Source organism: Nematolebias whitei, chromosome 20 (genome assembly GCF_014905685.2).
Source record: "Nematolebias whitei isolate Nwh7 chromosome 20, NemWhi1, whole genome shotgun sequence".
Taxonomy (NCBI): domain Eukaryota; kingdom Metazoa; phylum Chordata; class Actinopteri; order Cyprinodontiformes; family Rivulidae; genus Nematolebias; species Nematolebias whitei.
This window is the reverse complement of record NC_056517.1, coordinates 23,142,626-23,166,341: the sequence shown is the minus strand read 5'-3', so window position 1 is coordinate 23,166,341 and position 23,716 is coordinate 23,142,626. Positions and strand designations below refer to the sequence as shown.

Below are 23,716 nucleotides of genomic sequence, written 5' to 3'. Positions count from 1 at the left end.
TGCCATCGTCGACGTCTGATCCTTTTTCATCCCTAACTATAAAACTTGTTTATTTTTCATCATGTGATCCATTTAAAATGGGACTTTAAGTGGTGATATGTGACTTATCTGTTCTGCTGATTATCCATGCTGCTGATCGCTTGCCTTTAAGCTGTTGTAGTCATACCCATCTGCTCACTACAGACTCGTGTTCAGGCTGCTGTTTAATATACCATATTATTTTACATTATTAGTGTTTATCTTACATCTTAGATCCTTGTATACTGTTACTTTTTATACTTTATATTTTGCTATGTTTGGGTGTAACTGGGACCTTGAGTACACAATTTCATCCCACCTCATGTACCATATGTGATGAGAATGACAGTAAAGAAACTTGAACTCGAAACTTTAAAGTGTTTGAGCCCAATTGGTATAAAAATAATTTCTGATTGTGGCTCAATGGTTCAGTGCCACAGCTTTGTAATCCTGAGGCTGTCGATTTGAATCCGGGTGAGCACAGGAAGAGCAACTGGTTAAAACACTTGCCAAATCTTTCACGTGAGTTCACACACTGTGATACCTGTGGAAGGGTGCAGGTGAAAGAAAACTTTAAAGTAAACCATTTTACCCAGGCTAAAGAACATTTAAAAACAAGAATGGTGAACAAAGTGCTTCAAAAACAGGTAATCAACAATAAAATAATTCAAAGATCAAACGTTAGGTTATGCAAAAAGTTTTGCACCAAAATGTGCAGTACCCAGTTCATTTATGAAATAAAAAGACTGCTCCAATCAGTCAAAATAAAAAAAATTAAATAAAAAAAACCTCTTAAAATCAATTTACATACAGAATATTACTCATTGATACACTAATCACCAATGTCTGTAGTCTCTTGGAACCACAGTTGGTCCTTTTTATATCAGACTTCTCTTTCCATCCCCTCTCTCTAAGAAGATGTTCAGTTTTGGAACAGAGTCCAGGTTTTATTCCATTCAGAGGTCACTTTGACCCAGCGTCTGTTCAGAATCAACATATTGACAGGTCTTATTATTTTTTAATAATTTCAAATATATCATTCAAATTATGATTTTTATGAGTTGTTGTCAATAATGAATAATTCACAGAGAATATAAATCACACAGTGTACGGACAGTTAGGAACATCAGCTCTTATGGAAAAGCGAAGCTAACAGCTGCTCCATGTGGGACCACGTTCCAAAACAAATTTCTGCCATCGTGACACTCATGAAGTCTCCAAAATGTCTCAGCTTGTTTTATAAACCTGTGTGCTGTTGTCACTTTTACATGAGAAGAGTATATACACAAAGATTTATTATTATTTTAAACTAAAGACGTATTTCAACTGCAGTTTGATGCCATGGTCTATTTGAAGAATTTACTAAATTCAGACTGACAGATAAATTATCTGATAAAAAAGAATGTGCATCAAAACTAACTGTTTATTATAAGTTAAAGCAAATATATTTGGTTTTTACATAATTCAATTCAATTCAAAAATACTTTATTAATCCCAAAGGGAAATTATTTGTTGTTGTAACTCGTTATCCTCATTTCATTAAAAGAGATGATATACTGTAGATACTGATGGCTGTAGACAGGAAGGATCTCTTGTAAAGGTCCATCTTACAGTGGATCCTAAGAAACCGGCTGCAGATGTCATCCGATCCGTCCGCCAAGACTCGGCTGGCCTCTCTGTTCCCCCGGGCTGTAGGACCGCCTGAATGCCAGGCAGAACTCCTCTCAGAGCGATGGCCACTCCTCCCAGCAGTCTGCCGAGCTCCTCGTCTCTGCGGACAGCCAACTGTAGGTGCTGAGGGATGATCCTGTCCTTCTGCTGCCATGAGCCGTGCCTCCCGCCAGCTCCAGAATCCCAGCGGTCAGGCACTCGAGCACAGCCAGCAGGTAGATGAGAATGCATCCACGTAACATCCTTTTCGACTCATTTGAGAGTTGGGGCCATAGTTGAGATATTATTTGAGCTTTTGAGATGTTAGTCAGTGGCTGTTATTGTGGAAAACTGCTTTGTTGCCATGGTTACACATCATAACAAATGTCCAAAACTAAAAAAGTTTCAGTAAAAATCCTTCCAGCTGCACAGCATCTGATACCAGAGGAAACAATCACCCAAAAAATGTGATTTACATCCAGAAAACCAGGAATTAAAGTTTCCAAAAGCAAAATCTCAGAATGAAAGTAACAGAGCTGCTCCAACATGCAGCCACCTTGAGCAGCGCATTTCTAGAACAAAAAAACAAACAAAACACAACATAACATTTTTTTTTTTTATTAGAAATATGTCCAGTTATGGTTAAATTGTTTAGTTTTGCAACAAAACCATTGCTGGTAACAGACTGGGGTTTTCACTTATAATAACCACAGCTATCTTTGTAAATACTCGTATAAATGCAGTAATGATGGTGGTATAAAGGTTTATAAAATTAGAGTTATTATAATCTACTACTTGTCTTCACACTGCACAGATTAACCATTAGCTTGTCTCCCATATGCAAACGTTTGCTTGATATTTCAAACAAAATATCTTGCAGATTTTATTCTAATATTGACTCCAAAGAACATCTTTTAAAAAAAACAAATCCAACCTTTTAAAAACAGAAATTTTGTTCATGGTGTTTCTGATGAGTCGTCATTTCTTAAAGCCAAATTCCACATTCCCGTTGTACTGGACTGTCATTAGCGTGTGCCATTTTGACCACCGACACACTATTTATACTCAGTTATGTGGTTGACTGCCTGCGATGAACAGAACTAATGTGAGATTTCTTAAACTTCTATTAGATATTATATCTTTTCTTAACAGACTGTTATAAAAAAAAGCTAATAAAAATACTAAAAGCCTAAAGTTATGTATGAAGGCTGAACCACTTCAAGCGATTACATGTAAAAGTCTTGTTTCTGTTAACATTTTTTGGTTATTTTTTATCCCACACAATAAAAAATCCTGCTGTGTGTGCAGATCTTCTTTTAATTCCTTTTCACCTCGCCCTGAAAATTTACAATTGAGCCTCATATAACATGTGCAAATGGAAAGGGAATTATGAGAGAGAAGTTATAGGAGAGTGAGGAGGAAGTTATTGGGCACACACTGTACAGCCGTGGATGTGTTATGAGCTTTAATGCATCTATGGGCTTTTCTTTACTCTCCTGCTCAGAATGAATAAAATTTAAGTCGTTTGATGTGTCGACTCTGCGTTCTGTATCACAAATCTTTTTCATGTATTTTGCTTCTTTCTCCCCATTCTCTACATCTCTTACATGACAAAGGCAAATTGTTGAATAAAGCACTGCCAACTTTAATTATAATAATTAACAATACCATTGTTCTCTACCTTTAATTCAGAATTTTGTGTAAATATCAGTAAAGCAGTTAATCTTGTTTATTGACCAGCCAAATGAATGTGTGATCTATATGAAGATTTGTATTCAGAGGGAGGAGGTGACATCCAGTAATGTGTGGTCATTGGAGATTTGTGTTGAGATTTGTTTAAATGCCAGATGAAAATAGTCAATAATGATTTAAACTCGGCTAATGTTAGCTAAAAATAAGCATCAGACAAAAACGAAAGCACTGCAGTAAAACTTTGACTATATTATGAATTTGAAACTGGCAAAATGTAGGTTTAAATTCAGCTGGAAGATTTTTCTGAACATTTGTCATTATATATAAAGGACCTTCTGTCACATTGACACTTTCAAAGTAGACTTGAACAAATGCAAGATTTTTTATTTGCTATTCTGTAATGTAGTGTAAATGAATAAAGCTGAAGTCTTTCAAACTGAGGACAAAAAAGACTCAAATCAGATTTATTTGGGTGCTTGATTGTTTGTGTCAACGGCACACAGTTTAAATCCTGAATTGCTGCACATCTTCAGCTACACAGTCTAGTTGCTTCATCTTTTTTTTTTTTTTACATTTGCCATGTTCTAGATTACTTAGAAACTAGAACAACAATGTTTCTGTCCAATCATGTCAGTGCTAGCACAATGGAAGTTGCCATTTGTTTCTTCTTTTAGTGCTTAGCTCCATTCCATAAAAACTTAAATAGGTGGGAAGCGGCAAGATTAAATGTAAACAAGGGACCAAACATGACCAATATTAACTTTAATTGCACAACAATTTAAGAATTGAGACACATATGATAATGTGTGGCATCCATATTTACTGCTGTAAACACAGCGTGCTGTGTGTGACGTTGCATCATATACTGCACATGCAGGTCGCTTCAGGGCCATGGACTGTTCACTCTGGAGTCTGATAATGTCACATTTAAATTACAATGTGAACAACCACACAAACAAGTCATATCTGAGCAAAAACATATAATTGAGCATTAAGGCCTGCAGTGCAGAACATTGTTGGTCTAAGCATGAATGAGTTGTGACATGAGCATGAACTGTACTCCAGTACAGCATGCATCAGGATGTACTTCAATACCTGCAGTTCTCCTCCTTACCAGTAGAGGGCACTACTGAGAAAGTAATGCCGCTAAACAATTTAAATAGAAGTGTTGTTCGATACCAGAATTTCTGGCCCGATAATGATATTGGGTAAAATTCTGGCTAGTATCGGCAACACCAATGCCGATAGTGATACTTGGTAAAAATATGCCTAACGTGTCAGGTAAATCTAAAAAAATAAAAAAAAGCTGTGTACAGTATTGCAAATCAAAGCTGCATAAAGAATACAAGACATCAATGTAATGTATTTATTTTAAACTCAGGAGTATGTTGAAAGAGTGGCCTCATTTACAGCTGAGCTTTTAGAACAACAGAAAACAACAAAGAACACAATCATACAAAATATGTGAAAATGGTGTGTCAAACAATAAAAAGGGACAATCATAAACCTATTAAAATAAATTATATATATATATATATATAATATAATATAATATAACAGCGATGGGGAGCTCAACAAGCTGCTGGGAGGAGTGGCCATTGCCCTGGGAGGATTTCTGCCCAACATTCAGGTGATCCTGAAGCCCAGGAGGCCAACCAAGTGCAAGTAAACAGATCAACATGCCAGTTTTTTCAGATCTGCTATAAGACGGACCATCACAAGAGATCCCTCCCGCCCACAACCATCAACATCTAGAACAACTCTTTTATGAAACAAGGAACATGAGCTACAACAACATTAAATTTCCATCTGGGATTAATAAAGTATTTTTGAATTGAATTGAATTGAATTGAATGTATAGTCCTGCAGCACTGAGGGACTCCGGACTCCTCCAGAGACTGTTCTTGTCCTAGCAGACTGACTGAGCACAAGCAGCGTGCCACTCCTCACACATTACGCACTTACACAGGCGGAAGAAAAAGTAGTTCCCAACAACTGCATATCATTTAGACAAGATTGCAACAGTTTAGTTTCTTTCCACTATGTTCCTGTTAATGATATGCATTACTTGAAATGACTGAAGTATCAAAAGTATTGATAGTTTGATTTAAGAATTGATTCTAGAGCACAAAGTTCTAGTATTGACATTATCAATATTTTAGTATTGATCCACACATTACTAAATAGTGCCAAAGAGATTCAGACAAAATCTTTTTTTGCAGTTTTGACATCCACTACGTATTGTGAAGCTAAACAACAACAAAAAAAAAAACGAGCATAATTTTTGTAAAAACTTCCCATAGTTACAATAAAATATCTTTAAATGTTTGATGAAAATACAACAGGATTGCAGTATGAAACAACAGTTGTTTAATTTGATGTTTAAAGCTCATTTCTTATTAGCCGATTTGACTTCATTGCACCTTTATTTTTTCCCAATGAGGAACATCTTTTGAGACGGTTCTAAACAAAAATAACTCTAAACTTAACTCTTTCAAAGATCTGCCAGTGAAGAGACTAAAAAAAGAAAAAGTGACCAAAGTCAGAATGTCTTCCACTGCTATGAAAACATGTTCATCTGTGTAACCGTTGTCTGTTTGAGAGTGTGTTTGTGTATCCTATTTTTGCCCTACAGATATCTGAGAAAACAACATAGGTATATCGGTTGCTACTTGCACGAAAATTATTGTTGAAATAACAAAGTCCATGCTCAATAATCCAGGTATAAAATCCAACACTTTTCAGTCAGGTCATCTGGACAGTTTCTTTTTTTTGTGCTGAAACATTTCGCCTTCGATCCAGAAGGCTTCATCAGTCAAGGAAACACACAACAAAACTGATTCTTCCTCCAACAGCTTACTCCAAAGTGGAACAAACCAGTTCTGCTTGTGATTATTGTTGAAATAATAATTAAAAAAAAAAGATAATTAAAGAGCAACAAAGTTAAAGTTAGACATTTCTAGTTAGGATAACAGACACCAGTCAAAAAATTGACAGAGCTATTGTGGTTTTCTGAGGTGTTGAGTTGCAACAAAGAGCAACGTTTATGCTATTTAGACAAAAACTGTGAATGTTTCGTAACTTTAAATAAAACCTCCTAAATATCTGAGAATAATAAAGCTGATGCTAGCTCAGTTCAACAAAACACATAGGTTAACACTTCCTCGCCTCACCTTACAAGCTGGTTGCCTCTCAGTATGTACAGTATGCAGCGTGTTCACTTGAAAATGTACTTAATACAGACTGAACTCTGCCGAGCATCACACTTGACTGTGGAAGAACACAGACCACTCAAAGCAAGTAATTATATCCCATTAAAGCTTTCCAAACATCAACCTTGGGGATTCAAAGAATCCACTTAGCTTAATGAAACTCCTCAGCTGAGGCTGTGAAAGTACGAGCACTGGTCATTGAGCTGAGAGTCTAAAAAACATGATATGAGAATAATGGGAAGTTTATGGTGCAGACATGCCGTTTGAACATCATTTATGTAAATGTCTGCTCTCACTCTAATTGATATTGATCTAATGAAATCTCATTCAAGTGTCATCAATGGGTGCAAGTGTTCTCACGAACTTTGTTAGAAGCCTTGAACAGCCAGAGGCGAGCGATCACATTTTTATCAGTCCTGTTCAAATAGTTGTGCTGGATCATGACTTTTGAGTCTCTGATATGCTTAATACAAAAGTGTTTTAACGTAAATCCAAGAACAGATGTTACCAAAAGTGATAAAACAGGAAATAGGCAGAGATTGTTTTTTTTTCTAGTTCTATAAAAGTTTTATTTCCCCAGTGTGATCCTTCTTGAAAGCCAAGTATGTGAATATTAAGGTAACTAAGAGAAAACCTCCTCATCTTCATTAAAGCTGCGTCTCATGTGCTTTCAGCAATAAATAAAGAAGTAAAATTCATCAAAACCTTTAAATAAAAACCTTCAGAATGCTCCCTAATGTATAAAAAGCTCATTCATTTTCAGACAAAGGTTATTCAGGTTAACCCTGTCAAACAAGAACATGTCTGAAACACTTCACTGCTTCCAGTCCCGTCAGGAGTCACACCTCTCTAATGGCCATCCACGCCAACTCAGATATTGGTATTGCATCTCATAGCCAAGAGATCCAATTACCTTCTGCATAAATGCAAAGAGAGCTGGGAATAATCAGTTGTGGTCAAAGACTGGCAGCTGAAAATTGTTGTGCTGGCAGAAGCCCAAAGGCTTTATTTAGAAGCCCGTTTTGATGTGAGTGAGTGTGTGTTGTTTGACAAGTTAATAAATCTGCCTCTGTCCTACAGAACGGCTACTGATGTGGGATTTATCTGCATTTTTAACTGCTCTCAGCAACTTCTCATGCTCACACCTGGAAAATCATTTGGTAGAAGGTTTTTTTTTTTTGGTTTCTTTCTAAAAATGTGCCCTAACTAAGCTCCCATCCCTTCAAGTACAATCAGCGTTTATTTCTGCCACATGCTTAATAAAAAGGCCTTCATAGGAAAAAATACACTGTTTAAACTGTTAGCAACACAATGTACTATAATTACTTCTAAATAAGTTACTTTATTTAAAGTGACCCAAAGTGAGAAGATATATATTGGACTGAGCACTGGCATTCACTTTAAATTCATTGAGGTCCACTAAAGACATTGTTCTCATTGCAAAAGCTCGTAATACAAACACTTTATGCCCCAAAACTTTTTGGCAAACCACTTAAACGTTTGTGTGCCAGAAAACGTTGGGGCTGGGCACCTTGACTGAAACACATGAATCTTAATGATTCAGCATACAAAAGCATTTTGGATGATATTATGCTTCCAACTTCATAGAAAATACTTTGGGGGCTGCCCTTTTCAATTCCAACATAACTGTGCCCATGAAGCAACGACTATGAAAATCATGAGTTGGTGGTTTCAGAGTAAATGGACCTGACTGTTTCCATATATAGCACTGATCTTAGTTCGGCTGAACAACTTTGGGATGAATTGGAATGAAGAATGTGAACTAGACTTACCTGTTTAACATCAGTGACTGACCACACAAAGGCTTTACAGAATACATTTGCACATAATCCCACAGAAACACTCTACAAGCTTATTGAAAGCTTTTCAAGAAGAGTAGAAGCTGTTGTTGCTGCAAAAAGAGGACCAGCTCCATACAGTTCTTGTTGCTGTGACAATCATGCTCAGGGCCAAGATGGTGTAGAATAGCACAGCTGACTTGGGACCAGAAAGTCGCGGTTTGACTCCCTGCCATGCTCCCTGGGTGCTCACATGGTAAATGGACTGTACTGATATAGCACCTTTCTGTCTTATTGAGGCACTCAAAGCTCTACACTACAATCTGTGTCCTCATTTATCCATTCAGACAGCACTCTACTAGATCTACACAAAGAATATTCAGTGCTTTATCACATTCATGCATCAATGGGACACACATCTGAGGCAATGAGGGGTTCAGTGTCTTGCCCAGATACACTTTGGCATGAAACTGCTGGTGGAATTGAACCCCCACCTCTTGCACTGGAAGACAACAGTCCTAACCACTCAGCCACCCTGTGTGTGACGGTTAAATGCAGAAAACTAATGGGAACATACAATGATGACAACACATAGCACTTACCAGGAATGAGAAATTGATTTTGTTCTTGTAGTGAATATTGACATTTGACCGATAAATGCAGATGTGTATCATCCCATGTGAGCACTGGTTGACTATACGGATAATTAGGCAATGCTGGACAAAATTCGTGAAAAAGGTGAAAGTTTTGTAAATGTCTACATCTGGTTTTAGATATGAAATTAGCCACAATTGGTAAAACAAAAGAGTGAATGAACAAACAAACTAATAAATAGCAGAGATCAAAGACATGGATAAACTTAGGTGTATTCAAGGTTTTTTTAATGGTTGAGGTTATAACATAAAAGAAATATAAGAGTATATATTTTAAAGGGGGTACAGGTAAACAAACCACTTTATAAGAATGGTTATCTTTGCGACTTAAATATTTGGCTCACAAAATTTGAGCTTCAAAGCCACTTGAGGATTTTTTAAATTTTTATCACAAAACCATTAAAGCATTTCAGGGAAATGGTTGGTGCTTAAAAAGTGACCAATAAAAAACATTTATTTTCCACTTAGGGTGGGGGCCGAGATGGTGTAGAGGCAGGGCAGCCGGCTTGGGACCCGAAAGTCCCAGATTCGATCCCCAGTCACTGCACATCACGTGGCGTCTCTGGGCAGCACACCTCATCCCCAAAATGTCCCCCGGGCGCCTTCAATAACTGCCCACTGCACCACCTGGTGGTGGATGGGTTAAATGCAGAGACTAATTTCGCCATTGTATGGAAACATACAGTGATGACATTATTATTATTATTAAGGTAAATAAGGTAAATAAGACATGTAAAAATCTCCCCACAACATGGGGAGAAATGTTCACCATTGGCAGCAGCATCCAGAAGCTTCATTAGTTTAAACACGCCAAAAAATGAAAAGTAGACAAATAAAACAAACAAACAAAAAAGGTTCAATGATGCAGTCCTCAACATATTTACGAATTTTAATTTGTTCAGCATATTTCTTGCTCAGACACCACAATTATAATGCCAACCCATCATAAGCTATTTATTTTATTTTGATGAATATCGTTTTTTTTTTGTTTTTTTTTTCTGAAATGCCTGCCTTTTCTCCAATTATTTGGCTTATTGGGTGGTTATCATGCACATTATTATTATTATTATTATTATTATTATTTGTCTGAAAGTAAAACCTAACAAAGTAGCTTACATCCCTGTATTTCTGTTCTTTTTGAAAATGTATGATTTGGAAGTACATTATAGCAATGTGTGTAGGTGTTGCTCTGACTTCAGAGGATGGAGCCCAGTATTATGGGATTGCCCATATTTTCCCGTTTTCTTGCAGAAGTGCTTTGCATGAGGTAGTCGAACCTCGGCAGGGCTGTGGCTAATGAGCTGGATATGAAGATGTAGCAAGGACTGGTGTTGTACTCAGAAATAAAACACCCTAAAAGTCAACAAATGACCTCGTGGCTTACTTGCACCATTTTTAATGCCTTTTTCACAGAGTCTAAGCTGTTTTATATTTTAAAGCAAATATCTTTATTATGCAATGTTTCAACACTTGCTAAAGCCAAGTTTTCTGCCCCATTAAAAGGAGCTTTGATATAAAGATCATTATCTGCTGATGGAAAAACCTTAAGGGTAAATTGTGTTTTCAATGTCAATGGGCACTATCAAATATCAAAGTCAGGTGGATGAGCAATGCTTGAAGCAACATTTGGTATTATTTGAAGGGAAAATGTTCAATATACAGAAAATTAATATTATTAAACAGACTTTGTTTAAATAAATGTAATCAGAAAAATAATAAATAATAATAATAAAGCCAAAATATGAACAGCTACATAATCAAGGTATGGTTGTTAAACCAATAATAAGCACTTGCATAAATACAATTGGAAGCAGAACTTAAGATTATATCTTTATTATTACTACTTTTACAGCACTTCTCCAAATTTCAGATGTTCATCTGAGTTGTATTTGTGAACCTGTGAAGATCCAGCTGTTGCATTAAATCTTGGCAGTATATTGCTTTTTGAATTTTACCTATGTATTTTTTAACTAAAAACCAAACAATATTTACAGTACATACAGAGGCCATGAACATGTGAAGGTTTTTGCCAATACCCAAACATTGCCTGCACAAAGTAAATAAGAGCCCCAAAATAGTACTTTTTTCAAAATATGAAAAAAAACAAAAAAAAAAAACAACATTAAACACCCTCTTGCATTTTTTTTTTTTTTTTTTTTTTACATATATCCTTGATCTAATTTAATGTAGGACATCATGGGCTTGTCTTCTTATAGTGCTTGCAGTTTGCAATGAGCATGCAAGCTGTATGCACATGCTACATGACTTTTTTCCTATTTTTGGAGTATTTTCTTTACAATCTATAGTACATATACATGCCTACATGTACCTGTCTACATTTATGCGGCCAAGATGGTGTAGGGGTAAGGCAGTTGACTCAGGACCCGAAGGTCCTGGGTTCAATCCCCAGTCATTGTACATCTCTGAGCAGGACACCCAATCCCAAATGGCTTCCCGGGCGGCTTACATAGTTGCCCACTTCTCCACCTGGGTGTATCCCAGGTGCAATGGGTTAAATGCACAGAGACAATTCTGTCTTTGTATGGGAACATACAATGATGACAACACATAGCACTTTATTATTATATACAGGTCCTTCTCAAAAAATTAGCATATTGTGATAAAGGTTATTATTTTCCATAATGTAATGATAAAAATGAAACTTTCATATATTTCAGATTCATTGCACACCAACTGAAATATTTCAGGTCTTTAATTGTTTTAATACTGATGTTTATGGCATACAGCTCATGAAAACCCAAAATGCATGTCCCAAAAAATTAGCATATTTCATCCCACCAATGAAAGACAAGTGTTTTTAATACAAAAAATGCCAACCTTCAAAATAATCATGTTCAGTTATGCACTCAATACTTGGTCGGGAATCCTTTTGCATGAATGACTGCTTCAGTGCGGCGTGGCATGGAGGCAATCAGCCTGTGGCACTGCTGAGGTGTTATGGAGGCCCAGGATGCTTCGATAGCGGCCTTAAGCTCATCCAGAGTGTTGGGTCTTGCGTCTCTCAACTTTCTCTTCACAATATCCCACAGGTTCTCTATGGGGTTCAGGTCAGGAGAGTTGGCAGGCCAATTGAGCACAGTAATACCATGGTCAGTAAACCAGTTACCAGTGGTTTTGGCACTGTGAGCAGGTGCCAGGTCGTGCTGAAAAATGAAATCTTCATCTCCATAAAGCTTTTCAGCAGATGGAAGCATGAAGTGCTCCAAAATCTCCTGATAGCTAGCTGCATTGACCCTGCCCTTGATAAAACACAGTGGACCAACACCAGCAGCTGACATGGCACCCCAGACCATCACTGACTGTGGGTGCTTCACACTGGACTTCTGGCATTTTGGCATTTCCTTCTCCCCAGTCTTCCTCCAGACTCTGGCACCTTGATTTCCAAATGACATGCAAAATTTGCTTTCATCCGAAAAAAGTACTTTGGACCACTGAGCAACAGTCCAATGCTGCTTCTCTGTAGCCCAGGTCAGGTGCTTCTGCGCTGTTTCTGGTTCAAAAGTGGCTTGACCTGGGGAATGCAATACCTGTAGCCCATTTCCTGCACACGCCTGTGCACGGTGGCTCTGGGTGTTTCTACTCCAGACTCAGTCCACTGCTTCTGCAGGTCCCCCAAGGTCTGGAATCGGCCCTTCTCCACAATCCTCCTCAGGGTCCGGTCACCTCTTCTCGTTGTGCAGCGTTTTCTGCCACACTTTTCCCTTCCCACAGACTTCCCACTGAGGTGCCTTGATACAGCACTCTGGGAACAGCCTGTTTGTTCAGCAATTTCTTTCTGTGTCTTACCCTCTTGCTTGAGGGTGTCAATGATGGCCTTCTGGACAGCAGTCAGGTCGGCAGTCTTACCCATGATTGCAGTTTTGAGTAATGAACAAGGCTGGGAGTTTTTAAAAGCCTCAGGAATCTTTTGCAGGTGTTTAGAGTTACGTCGTTGATTCAGATGGTTAGGTTAATAGCTTGTTTAGAGAACCTTTTCATGATATGCTAATTTTTTGGGACAGGCATTTTGGGTTTTCATGAGCTGTATGCCACAATCATCAGTATTAAAACAATTAAAGACCTGAAATATTTCAGTTGGTGTGCAATGAATCTGAAATATATGAAAGTTTCATTTTTATCATTACATTATGGAAAATAATGACCTTTATCACAATATGCTAATTTTTTGAGAAGGACCTGTATAGTCATGGTTACTATGGTGTTTTGGACATTTTATTTTCTTGCATTTCCATAAAGATGTTTCTAAAAACTGCCTGCCAGTTGTATGAGGTTGAACCCAGTAATGTAGACAAAACAGAGTGTGCAAAAAAAAAAAAAAAAAAAAAAAACGATGTTGAGGCAGCGAACACTAACAAAACAAGAAGCAGACTCTGAGAAGTAGGAGTAGTAAAAGAAGAGACTCAAAGATGCACCAAGAAAAGCATTTAATGCTCAATAGGTGGGTTGTGAGAAACAGAAGGATAATACAGAATGATTGGAAGAGTGGCTGCAGCTGTGAACATGACACCAGGAACAGGTGTTCCGGGCGTGGCAGGACTAAGGAGCAGAAACTAATTGTGAAAATGTGTTTGGAAAAATGGATTGCTTGGAGGAACACAAACTGAACACAAAGGAACACATAACAATGAACTGAAGAAACAGAAACAAACTAAAAAAAAACATGAAACAGAAAACATCCTGATGCATGCTCAATGAAACAGAAAACACAAAAACCGTCACACCCAAAAACATAGATTGTGACAGTGCTGGGATTATGAAGATGTTTTTAGTAGTAACAAATAAAAACACTTGTTTTGGAAAAATTGCATTTGAGTGTGGACAAGATCTTGGTTTCTCTATATTTTTGGTAATGTAGGATGCTTTTATTTAGTTGGTTGGTTAGTTTGTTAGTTAGTTGGTTAAAAAGGCAATAGTGCTAAAAAAAACACCAAGCTAGATAAATCAAATGCATAGGCAGATGTGTTGACTGTGTGGTGGCACAGCTGGTTATCAGTGCTGTCTTCCAGCAAGCATATCACAGGGTAAAAAAAGCCCACCTGGAGCATTTCTGTGTGGCATTTGTATGTTCTTCCTATGTGTTTGTAGATTTACTCCAGGTACTTCAAAAGCCAAAAAATGTAATGGTAACTCAACTGGTGACTCCAAATTGTCATAAAGCAGTGAAAGTGTCATCAATGTATGTTTTTTGATACAATGATGAAATTAGTTCTCTGTATTTAACCCATCCCACATAAGATGCACCCGGGGAGCAATTAGGGATTAGGTGTCTTGCTCAAAGACACCACAACATTTGGGCATGACAGGGAATTGAACTCATGACTTTCTGGTCCCAAGTCGGCTACCCTATCACTGTACTACATCTGCCCCCATCAGTAAGTGTTAAGTGTTTGTAGAAGGAGGAAAAAAAAACAATAAAGTTCATGCTCAATCATCCAGGTATCAAATCCAATAATTCTCTGTCGGGTCATCTGGACAGTTTAATTTTTATAGAGATGTTTCACCCTCTATCTGGAGGGCTTCATCAGTCAGAGGAGTTCCAGTAAACTGTTTCCCCACCAAGCAGTAAACTCCTTAAGTGGACCAACCAGTGTGCTGCAGCTAAGATGGTTTCTCGGGGCCATCCTGTCCCTCGTCAACTCCTCCCAGGCAGGCAGCCAGCTCCAGCAAACTGGTTGGTCCACTTAAGGAGTTTACTGTTTGGTGGGAAAAAAAGTTTACTGGAACTCCTCTGACTGATGAAGCCCTCCAGACAGAGAGTGAAATGTCTCGATAAAAAATAAACTGTCCAGATGACCCGACTGAGAATTATAGGGAAAAAAAAAAAGTTTTCTGTTTTGTTTGCGATGGAGTGACCTGTTCAGGATGAACCCTAAATAAGAACAAGCAAGTATAAAAGGACAATCTTTATAGTTTTGGTTACTTGTCTATCTTCATTAGTTGTCTGGCAACAAAAAGAAACAAAAAAAGGGATTTATTTGGCAGACTTAAAAAAGCAAACACTAGTTAAATATGACCACTGGTTCAAATGAGGCATAGAACCATGCTCTCAAAGGCACTTTGAGCAATATATATCATGTATTACCATGTCGCCTAAATATAAAGAAATTTCACTGTTTTTGTCATGTCATTGCCAAAGCCTACAGTATACAGACCCGGAGCCAGAGGGCAGGCCGACCAGGCCACAGTTTGCAATGTGTAAATAATCCAACATTTTTCAGTCAGGTCATCTGGACAGTTTCTTTTTTTTTTCTGATGAAATGTTTCACCTTCCATCCAGAAGGCTTCATCAGTCAAGGAAACACACAACACAAAACTGATTCTTTCCCCAACAGGCTACTCCAAAGTAGAACAAACCAGTTATGTTGGTGCTAAGATGGTCTCTTTGGCATGCCCCCTCCACCGGTGCCGGCTCGTCGACAGTCATGTCAAACTAGTTCAAAACCAACAACGTCCATGCTCAATAATCCAGGTATACAATCCAACAATTTCCAGTCAGGTCATCTGGACAGTTTCTTTTTTTTTCTGATGAAACGTTTCACCTTCCATCCAGAAGGCTTCATCAGTCAAGGAAACACACAACACAAAACTGATTCTTCCCACAACAGCTTACTCCAAAGTAGAACAAACCAGTTATGTTGGTGTTAAGATGGTGTCTTTGGCACGCCCCCTCCTTCGGTGCCGGCCCTCTCCCTTGTCAACAGTCATGTCAAACTGGTTCAAAACCAACAAAGTCCATGCTCAATAATCCAGGTATACAATCCAACAATTTCCAGTCAGGTCATCTGGACAGTTTCTTTTTATGCGTGTGCTGAAACGTTTCACCTTCAATACATTTCATAGGTTCAAGTTGAACCTATGAAATATATTGATTCAATACAACCAGCAGAGGGTGCTGTGGACGATTAAACTGAACTTTAGAAGCAGTAAAGAAGACACACTTTTCCAACCACTATCACAAGAAGAAGAAGAAGGTGTAGAAGATACTTTGAAAAGGTAAGATAACGTAATATTCCAAAAAGAGGGATGCCTTACTCAAGAGTCTGAAAAGATGAACATGTTCAATGCATTTTTATTACAGAGGCAGAAAGTCTGATTATTGAGTTCAATTTTTATTTTTATTTTTTGGTCAAAAAAGTCAAAGTCACTTTATTGTCAAAAACTGCAATATGTACAGGACATACACAGGATTGAAATTACATTACTCTCAGACCCGGGGCAACAATAACCATTTAACATTAAAACATTTAATAAACATAAGCATAAAATGAAATAATAAAAGTATGATACTGTCTTAAATTGTACTGTAGCAGTATAAAAAATATATTTTAAAAAGTATATCTATAAAATAAAATGAATTATGATGGATTTTCCATGTTGTTTTTTTTTATTCCTTTTTAATGGTTTTTTTTTGTTTTGCATGTCAGGTTTGTTCAACAAAATAGTGGAAATGTTAAAAATGTTCAGTATATATATATTTTTTTTACATTTTCACCTCTCTTCAGGAGAAGTGTACAGTTGCCTTCAAGTTTCTGGTGTTTATGTGTTTCAAACACAGCGATTAATGCAGTGCTAGTTTCTTAGATTTATGCAAAAATTGTTTATACAAACTTGAGCACAAGTTCTCAACATTATCTGGTGACTACATGCCACTGTTTAAGTTATTTGTTTTGTATTAATAAACAGCATATGGTTATTTCAGTTGCAAGTTACGTAAATGTTTATTTATGTATTTATATAAAATAAAATTACTATTTACTGGAACCCCACAAAATATCCACCCCAGCTAAATTCTTCTGGAGCCAGGACAGTGCAAGTAGAAAAAAGACAAACCTTTAACTTCATTCTGTAGCATTGTAGAGCACATAAATACCCACTGACCAAGGTTTTGAGCAAAGTGGCTACTGAGGAGAGACCAGCTCCAAAGCTGATGATCTTTGCTGCCAGACACGCTATGCCACGTTCAAATGCAATCTGCAAACACCTAACTAAAGTGCATCATATGCTGGAGAACGAAAACACTTTGTCCTGTTGCACAGCTCATTACCCTGAGTAGCTCTGAATAAAATGATCCAACCTGAGAAGCTTTACCCTCAGCCAACTTCAAGTTCTGCTGGATTCATTGTATTTTATAAGTGGAAAAATATAAAAACAAAACCTTTATTCCTTATTGTCTTTTCTGACCTGACATTTTCTTGAAGCAATAGATCAGATATGTTGTGGTGAGGTTCTGTAGAAACATTATAAAATTACCTTATTATTATTATTACATGTATTTTGAATGACCTCAATTTGGAGAAATATCATTTATTAAGTGGACTTGGCAACCTAATGACTAGTCTAAGTGGGATTGTTGCTATTGTTGGGTATAACTGGGACCTGTGTACATTATTTTGTTCCACCTCATATACCATATGTGATGAGAATGACAATAAACCTACTTGAACTTGACCAAGTCCAAAATGGTTTGTGACTGTCCTAAAACCACTCCATTCTCAAAGCTTTATATATCAGGCACCAGCTGTAACTCCTTCACAGCAGCATGAGGCACTTTCTAAAGGAAATTTACATTTCTTCTGTAATAACTGTGTAATGTAAAAATGAATTTCCTAAATGTTGTTTTTTTAGATTAGAGTTGTTTAAAGACAACAACAATCCTCTTGGAGCTTAGGAGCACACAGCCTTCCCATTAGTTCGTCATGATAAAACCTTATTTATCCAAATTGAGGTATTTAAAAGAGCTATCTGCAGCGTAAATTGTAATTAATGTTTAGAATGTTTTTCCAAAAGAAACTAATCTGAAAGCCTAACAAAATTAAGTCAGGTCCTCTGGATGGTTTCTTTTTGTTGAACCATTTTATCTTTCATCCAAAATACTTGATCAGTCCGAGGAGCCACAACAAACTCACCCTTATGAATAGCACCTTAACATAGTGAGTCAACCAGTTTGATGGTGCTAAGATGGTTTGAATCTGCGCTCTCCCCTGCTGACTCGTCTGAGGCAGCCATGGCCAAAATGGTTCAAAACATCAAAGTTCATGCTCAATAATCCAGGTAAAAAAATCCAACAGAGTTAACGGTTTATTGTTGTTGAAACATGTCGTCTTTCATCCAAAAGACTTAATCAGTAACGCTTTTCATCAGTTGAAAAGCGTTGATCATTTTCTACCAATACATTATTGCTTCATAGAAAAAACACCTTGTTTAATTTCCACAGGTAGACGTTAAAAATTCCCATTTCCTTTGTTGTCACTGTCTGCACCATGAATTGCAAAAGCAGTCGCTCCTGTAATGGTTTGAAATAAGTGTCAGGTTGTGAGAGGATAGAAGAAGGAATAAACTTAACAAGGAATTGACATTGGTTCTTCATTTTTGAGCCCACTTCAAATCAGTGAGAAGAGCTCGTCTGAATATAGACATCTTCAAGCAGCCTGTCATTTTCTTTAAAATGCAGACCGTTATAACATACCTGTCTTTGGCTCTACTGAGAAGTATGGCTGTCCGTGAATGACACTGTAGACCACCCGGGCGCTGTTCCCATATGTTGGGTCATCTGCGTCTGTGGCTGCCACTTGCACTACCGTGGTTCCTGTGGGCAGACAGCTCTTCATTAGTTTCCAAGACAACAATGAAAGGCAAAATCATACAGAGCTAAATGTGGAAATAGTCACATCAACCGAGTGTGACCAATTCTACTTGAAAAGGAAGAGAGGAGAGCGATGAAAATGTAACTTCTGAGGCACTAAATAATCCCATTAGTCATTGTCTTCACACTGCCTTCTTTTGTTAAGACCGGTGATTACTCTACTTTTATATTTTGTTTTAATCTTAATTGCTTGACTGATTTTAAAGCTTTTTTTCCCCCCAAAGAAATAATAAGCCAAATTAAAATCTTACATTTACTTAGTGACTTTTAGTCTAAACAAATAATACTTAGATGGAGCTATGAATCACATAAACAATGAGGAAGAAGTAAAATGTAGCTTCAAGATTTTAATTTTTTTTAATTCACTTGAGAATATTGTTTCATGACATGACATGTAAAAAAAAACTTAATTGTTTTGCAATTGTAGCTCACACTGATGAAATCCCAACCAGTTACAGTGCTACTGAGTATTAAAAAAAGTTTCTGGAGTTTATTGCTCTGCAGAAAGAAACCTGTAACTGTGAAAACAGATGATATCTTGAGGCAAGGGGAAGATTGCAGTCTTACTGCACAAATATCAAAAAGTTTTCAGTTTTTCTTCATTATGCTATATATATATATATATACATAGATATAGGTTTGTTTTTGCACAGTAGCATAGATCTTAAGTTTTAGCTGATGTGAGCTGGACGTACAAGTTGTGCTGAATTTTTTGTAAAAAAAAAAAAAAAAGATCTATTAAAATTGGCAATTTTATTTAAACTAAATTTCACGTTTAGGAACGTTTAATCTGGTATTAGACATGGTACACATTTTATTTAAAGGGAGCAATTAATTTCAAAGAGCCGGTCAGTAGAGCTACTCTTTTGAACAGTCACATGGTACGGCTTGTGAAAAATTATACCTGTATATTACGTACGGCTGTATATACAGTATTAAGTACTTCCGCAGCCTCATCGTCCTGTCCATATATTTGGTAATCGTACAACCCTGCCCCCCTTTCCAAATCGTAGCACCTGTTGACCAATCACAACTGCTGCACGCCTCCACTTTGCCTGTTCTTCTTGATCTATGTGGAATAGCAAAGGAGGCTGGCATGAAATTCTGATTGTACCAATAATTTGAAGCAAAATTACATCTGTTTCATAATATAATTATTATTTTAAAGTTATTTTTATTACGATCTACGGTAATTGCTTTTCTCTAAAAAAAGACAAATGTAACAAATTATGAATTAATACTAACTACTATAGAGGGTGGGCAATATGGCAAAAAGAATATTGCTGTTTTTTGTTGTTGTTGTTGTTTGTTTACGTGCCATGCTTCACAATGCACTTGATACCTTCCTATATTGTGGAATCATCAATCCCCAATAATAGTAATAAAACATGACAGAAACAGTAGGGTTTCATGTGTCGCAGGATGCATGGAAACGTTGCTAATTTGTTGTATTCCATTGCCTCCATGCGCTTGGACTCCTAAAATACATAACATTTGTAATAGGGTTCCTGCTGCACTGGATTCATGGTAAATGGACTGTACTTCTATAGTGCCTTTCTATCTTGTTTCAAGATACTCAAAGTGCTTTACAACACAATCTGTGTCCTCATTTACCCATTCATACAGCACTCTACTAGAGCTCTACAAAGGTAATTGAACAAATCATTCTAAAGAGACTAATCAGCGCTTTATCACATTCATACACCAATTGGACACACATCAGAGGCAATGAGGGGTTCAGTGTCTTGCCCAGGGACACTTCAGCATGTGACTGCTGGTGGATTCGAACCCCCAACTCTTGCATTGGCGGACAACTGCTCTAACCACTCAGCCACAGCCACCAACCATATATAATTTGTCCACAGACATTGATTTAAAAAACATCTATGCTATCCTTTCAAAAACATACCAATGCAAAAGAAAAAGTGCCACTAAAGTTTAAAAATAACAGCGATACAGTTCTCAGAATGTCATTTTCCTTAAACAAATGGTAAAAACACACCACCTGAAAGTAATAAAAGAAATGGGGAAAATGTCTACATCTAGATTTCCAGCTTCAGGTTCAAACCGACACTATAAAATGTCATATAAGTCAAGATATAAATCCAGATTCTGTAATGGCGTCCAGCAGTGTCTCCTACATCTTGACACCTCTGCCAAGAAAGGAAATTTGTTCCCAAACCCAGCTGTGAACTCTGCCTACAACTGATAAATGTTGTGTCTGTGTGCAGTACAGTTTTGTACTCTCTTGCACTTCCTCTCAAAAGGAAGGGAGACCATCAAATGTGACTTTTTTTTTTTTTTTTACTGATGTGACTTGAACTGACAGTCACGGCTCAGAAGGTGAAGCAGAAAAGCATTTGAAATTGTACTTGTGAAAGCATAATCAGTTAAAATGAGCACAATTCAGTACAAATAAAGCATTCAGTATAGTCAAATGATTGATGTCTATTTGATAATCTGGAGGGTAACCCATTTAATAAACAGTTACATTACCACAAACAGCAATAAATGGCCCAGGCTATTTTCTGCCAGGCTGAATTTGAGTGTTGGACTTGAGCTGATGCCTACAGCCGTCATTGGCTTGGCAGAAGTGAAAGCATCAACACCAGACATTGCTAAAACAACCTTGAAAAACACCATTCTCACAGAGTGAGTGAGGCTTTTCCAGCCTGTCACACAAATGGCTGCTTGATGCTTGACTATTTCACTTTACGTGGCAAAAGCCCGAGCCACTGCCGAAGCATGTGACAGAGAGTGCTGTCTTACAAGTTGGTAATATTTTACTCTGAAGCAAACGTCCTAATAAAGAACCCTACTTCAAACATGAGATGTGTTTTACAGGCTTTTACAGAATGAAGTGATCATGAAAATTGAAAATTAGAGTCCTTCGTTTTGGCCGTAAAACAGAATTAAGAGGCTTTGGCCATGGATGTGAACAGTGTAATATATAATAAAAAAAAATAAAGGTTGGAGATGCGGAGAAGTTATCACCAGGAAGGTTTTAGAAGGACACCTAGATTATATCATCACCTTTAAGTTGTGACAGGTTATATTACAGGTAGTTTAACACAGCAAGGTCAAAGGATGACTATATGAAAGAACTGAACTGAATCTCCATTACAGGTTGAAATCACATCCCACAAGCTGTGGTTTATATGGCTCTAAGTTAAACATTTTATACAGAATTTCATAGGATGAAAGTTATAAAGATGCCTTTTAATTGCCTGCCACCATGAAAGGAGGACGGTCATGTGCTTGTGTGTTTGTGTTTATTAGCAAAAATATCTGATGAGCCAGCGAACTAATTTAATTGAAACTCTCACAAAGTAATCACTGAACCTACATTTAAAACTAATTAACTTTTGAAGTTAACTCAACTCCAAACGGCTGCCAAAGCTTGTAAACTTGAGCAAAAACAGAAATGACTCAGTTTATTTGACAAATATTAAGATAAAACGTGATTTGGTAGTAGATGAGCGTCATCAGCAACATATACTCTGAGTGCTAAAAGATTATGGAAAATCTGGTCAACCTTGCTGTTAGCAAAATATCACCTAAACCAGCAGATGGATTTTTAAAATTAAATTCAGTGACTTTCTGATGATAGTATACCTATAACTAGAGATGCACCGATCCGATACCATTATCAGTATCGGTCCCGATATCGAAAAAAAACTTCTGGATTGGGTATTGGTGACAATGTGACCGATCCATGATTAGGCAGATCTATTCACTCTAATTCTATGCTTTGTGCTCTGTGACATCACGCGCTAGCAAACTCACAGCACAGATTGTTTTCAAAATAGAGCGAGCGAAAGGATAAGCTATCTGGAACCATTTCACACTACCTCAGGCAACACATTCGACAGATACGTGCAATACGTGCGCAGCGATGGTTCCAAGGGGTGGCACTAGAACTTCAAGCTATAACACTACCAACTTACTCAATCAGATCGATATTTGATCGGTATCGACCGATACTAAACATCAGATATCTGTATCGGCATCGGAAGTGAAAAAAGTGGATCGTTGCATCCCTACCTATAACCAGGGGTGCACATAACTGGTACGTAGGTACCTATGCGCAACAAAAATCAGGAATGCGCAGCATCACCTCTGTTACCAGTATCACACGCTTTTGTGTACTTGACTGTCAAGTTATCAGGATGATCTGAAGATTTCCCGGTGGGCCGGTCTGATGTGTGAGCCGATGCAGGGCCGGCGCTCCCTGTTTTTTTTTTTTTAAGAACTTTTTATTAACAACATATAAACACAGAACATTGCTACTGCTGCACCTGGGCCACCCTGCCTCCACCCGGGGCCGGCGGACGGCAGCAGCGTTTGCTTTTTTGCACGAGTCGGATCTGTGATGCAACCTGTCAATCAGTCCAGTAGGCATATCATCAACTGACCAATCGGTGACCTCAATTCGTCCCAAGGTAAACGCCCCTTCCCTGCAGATCAACAATCAGTTGTTTTTCCTTAGAACTTTACTAACAACATAAAACAGAACAATGCAATAAGATACAAATACAAACTCATGAAGGGTGTCATAACTACAGTACATTTCACTTAATATTATTATTATTTTTTTATATAAAATAATGAAAGAGAAAAAAATGCCAAGGACAAGGAGGTACATCTGCAGTATCTGCATCATCTATCATGCAGGAAGATGAAGCAGAGGATAGAGAGAGTGACACTGAGGAGGACAGCGAGGAAGGTGGCACTTATTAAGACAAAGCTTCATATGGGGTGAGTACCAAACACCTGGTACTCACCAGAGGAGCCCACTCAAAAAGTTATGTGCACCCCTGTCTATAAGTGATTTTATTTTGTAGTCAACCAAATGCAATATGGCTGCAACAACCAATATATATTTGCAATCATAAAACTGACTATAACTCAATCAGTTTTACAAATATAAAGTTTTTTTTTTTTTGCCATCTTTTTGTCAGTTTAAGGAAAGAAGCAGCATTTTCTGAACTTGTTGAGCTGGTTGTCTAGAATAAAAAAAAAGGGGGG

General features: G+C 37.5%; 1 protein-coding gene across 2 annotated transcripts in view; it reads right to left on the bottom strand.

The window, feature by feature from the left end:
- Positions 1-23,716, bottom strand: part of cdh7a (cadherin 7a) — a 205,543-nt gene that overhangs the window by 90,876 nt on the left and 90,951 nt on the right. For both annotated transcript variants that reach the window (XM_037694077.1, XM_037694078.1), the window contains exon 3: positions 18,512-18,631. In XM_037694077.1, the coding sequence (XP_037550005.1) occupies positions 18,512-18,631 (120 nt within the window). The remainder of the gene's footprint in view (positions 1-18,511; positions 18,632-23,716) is intronic.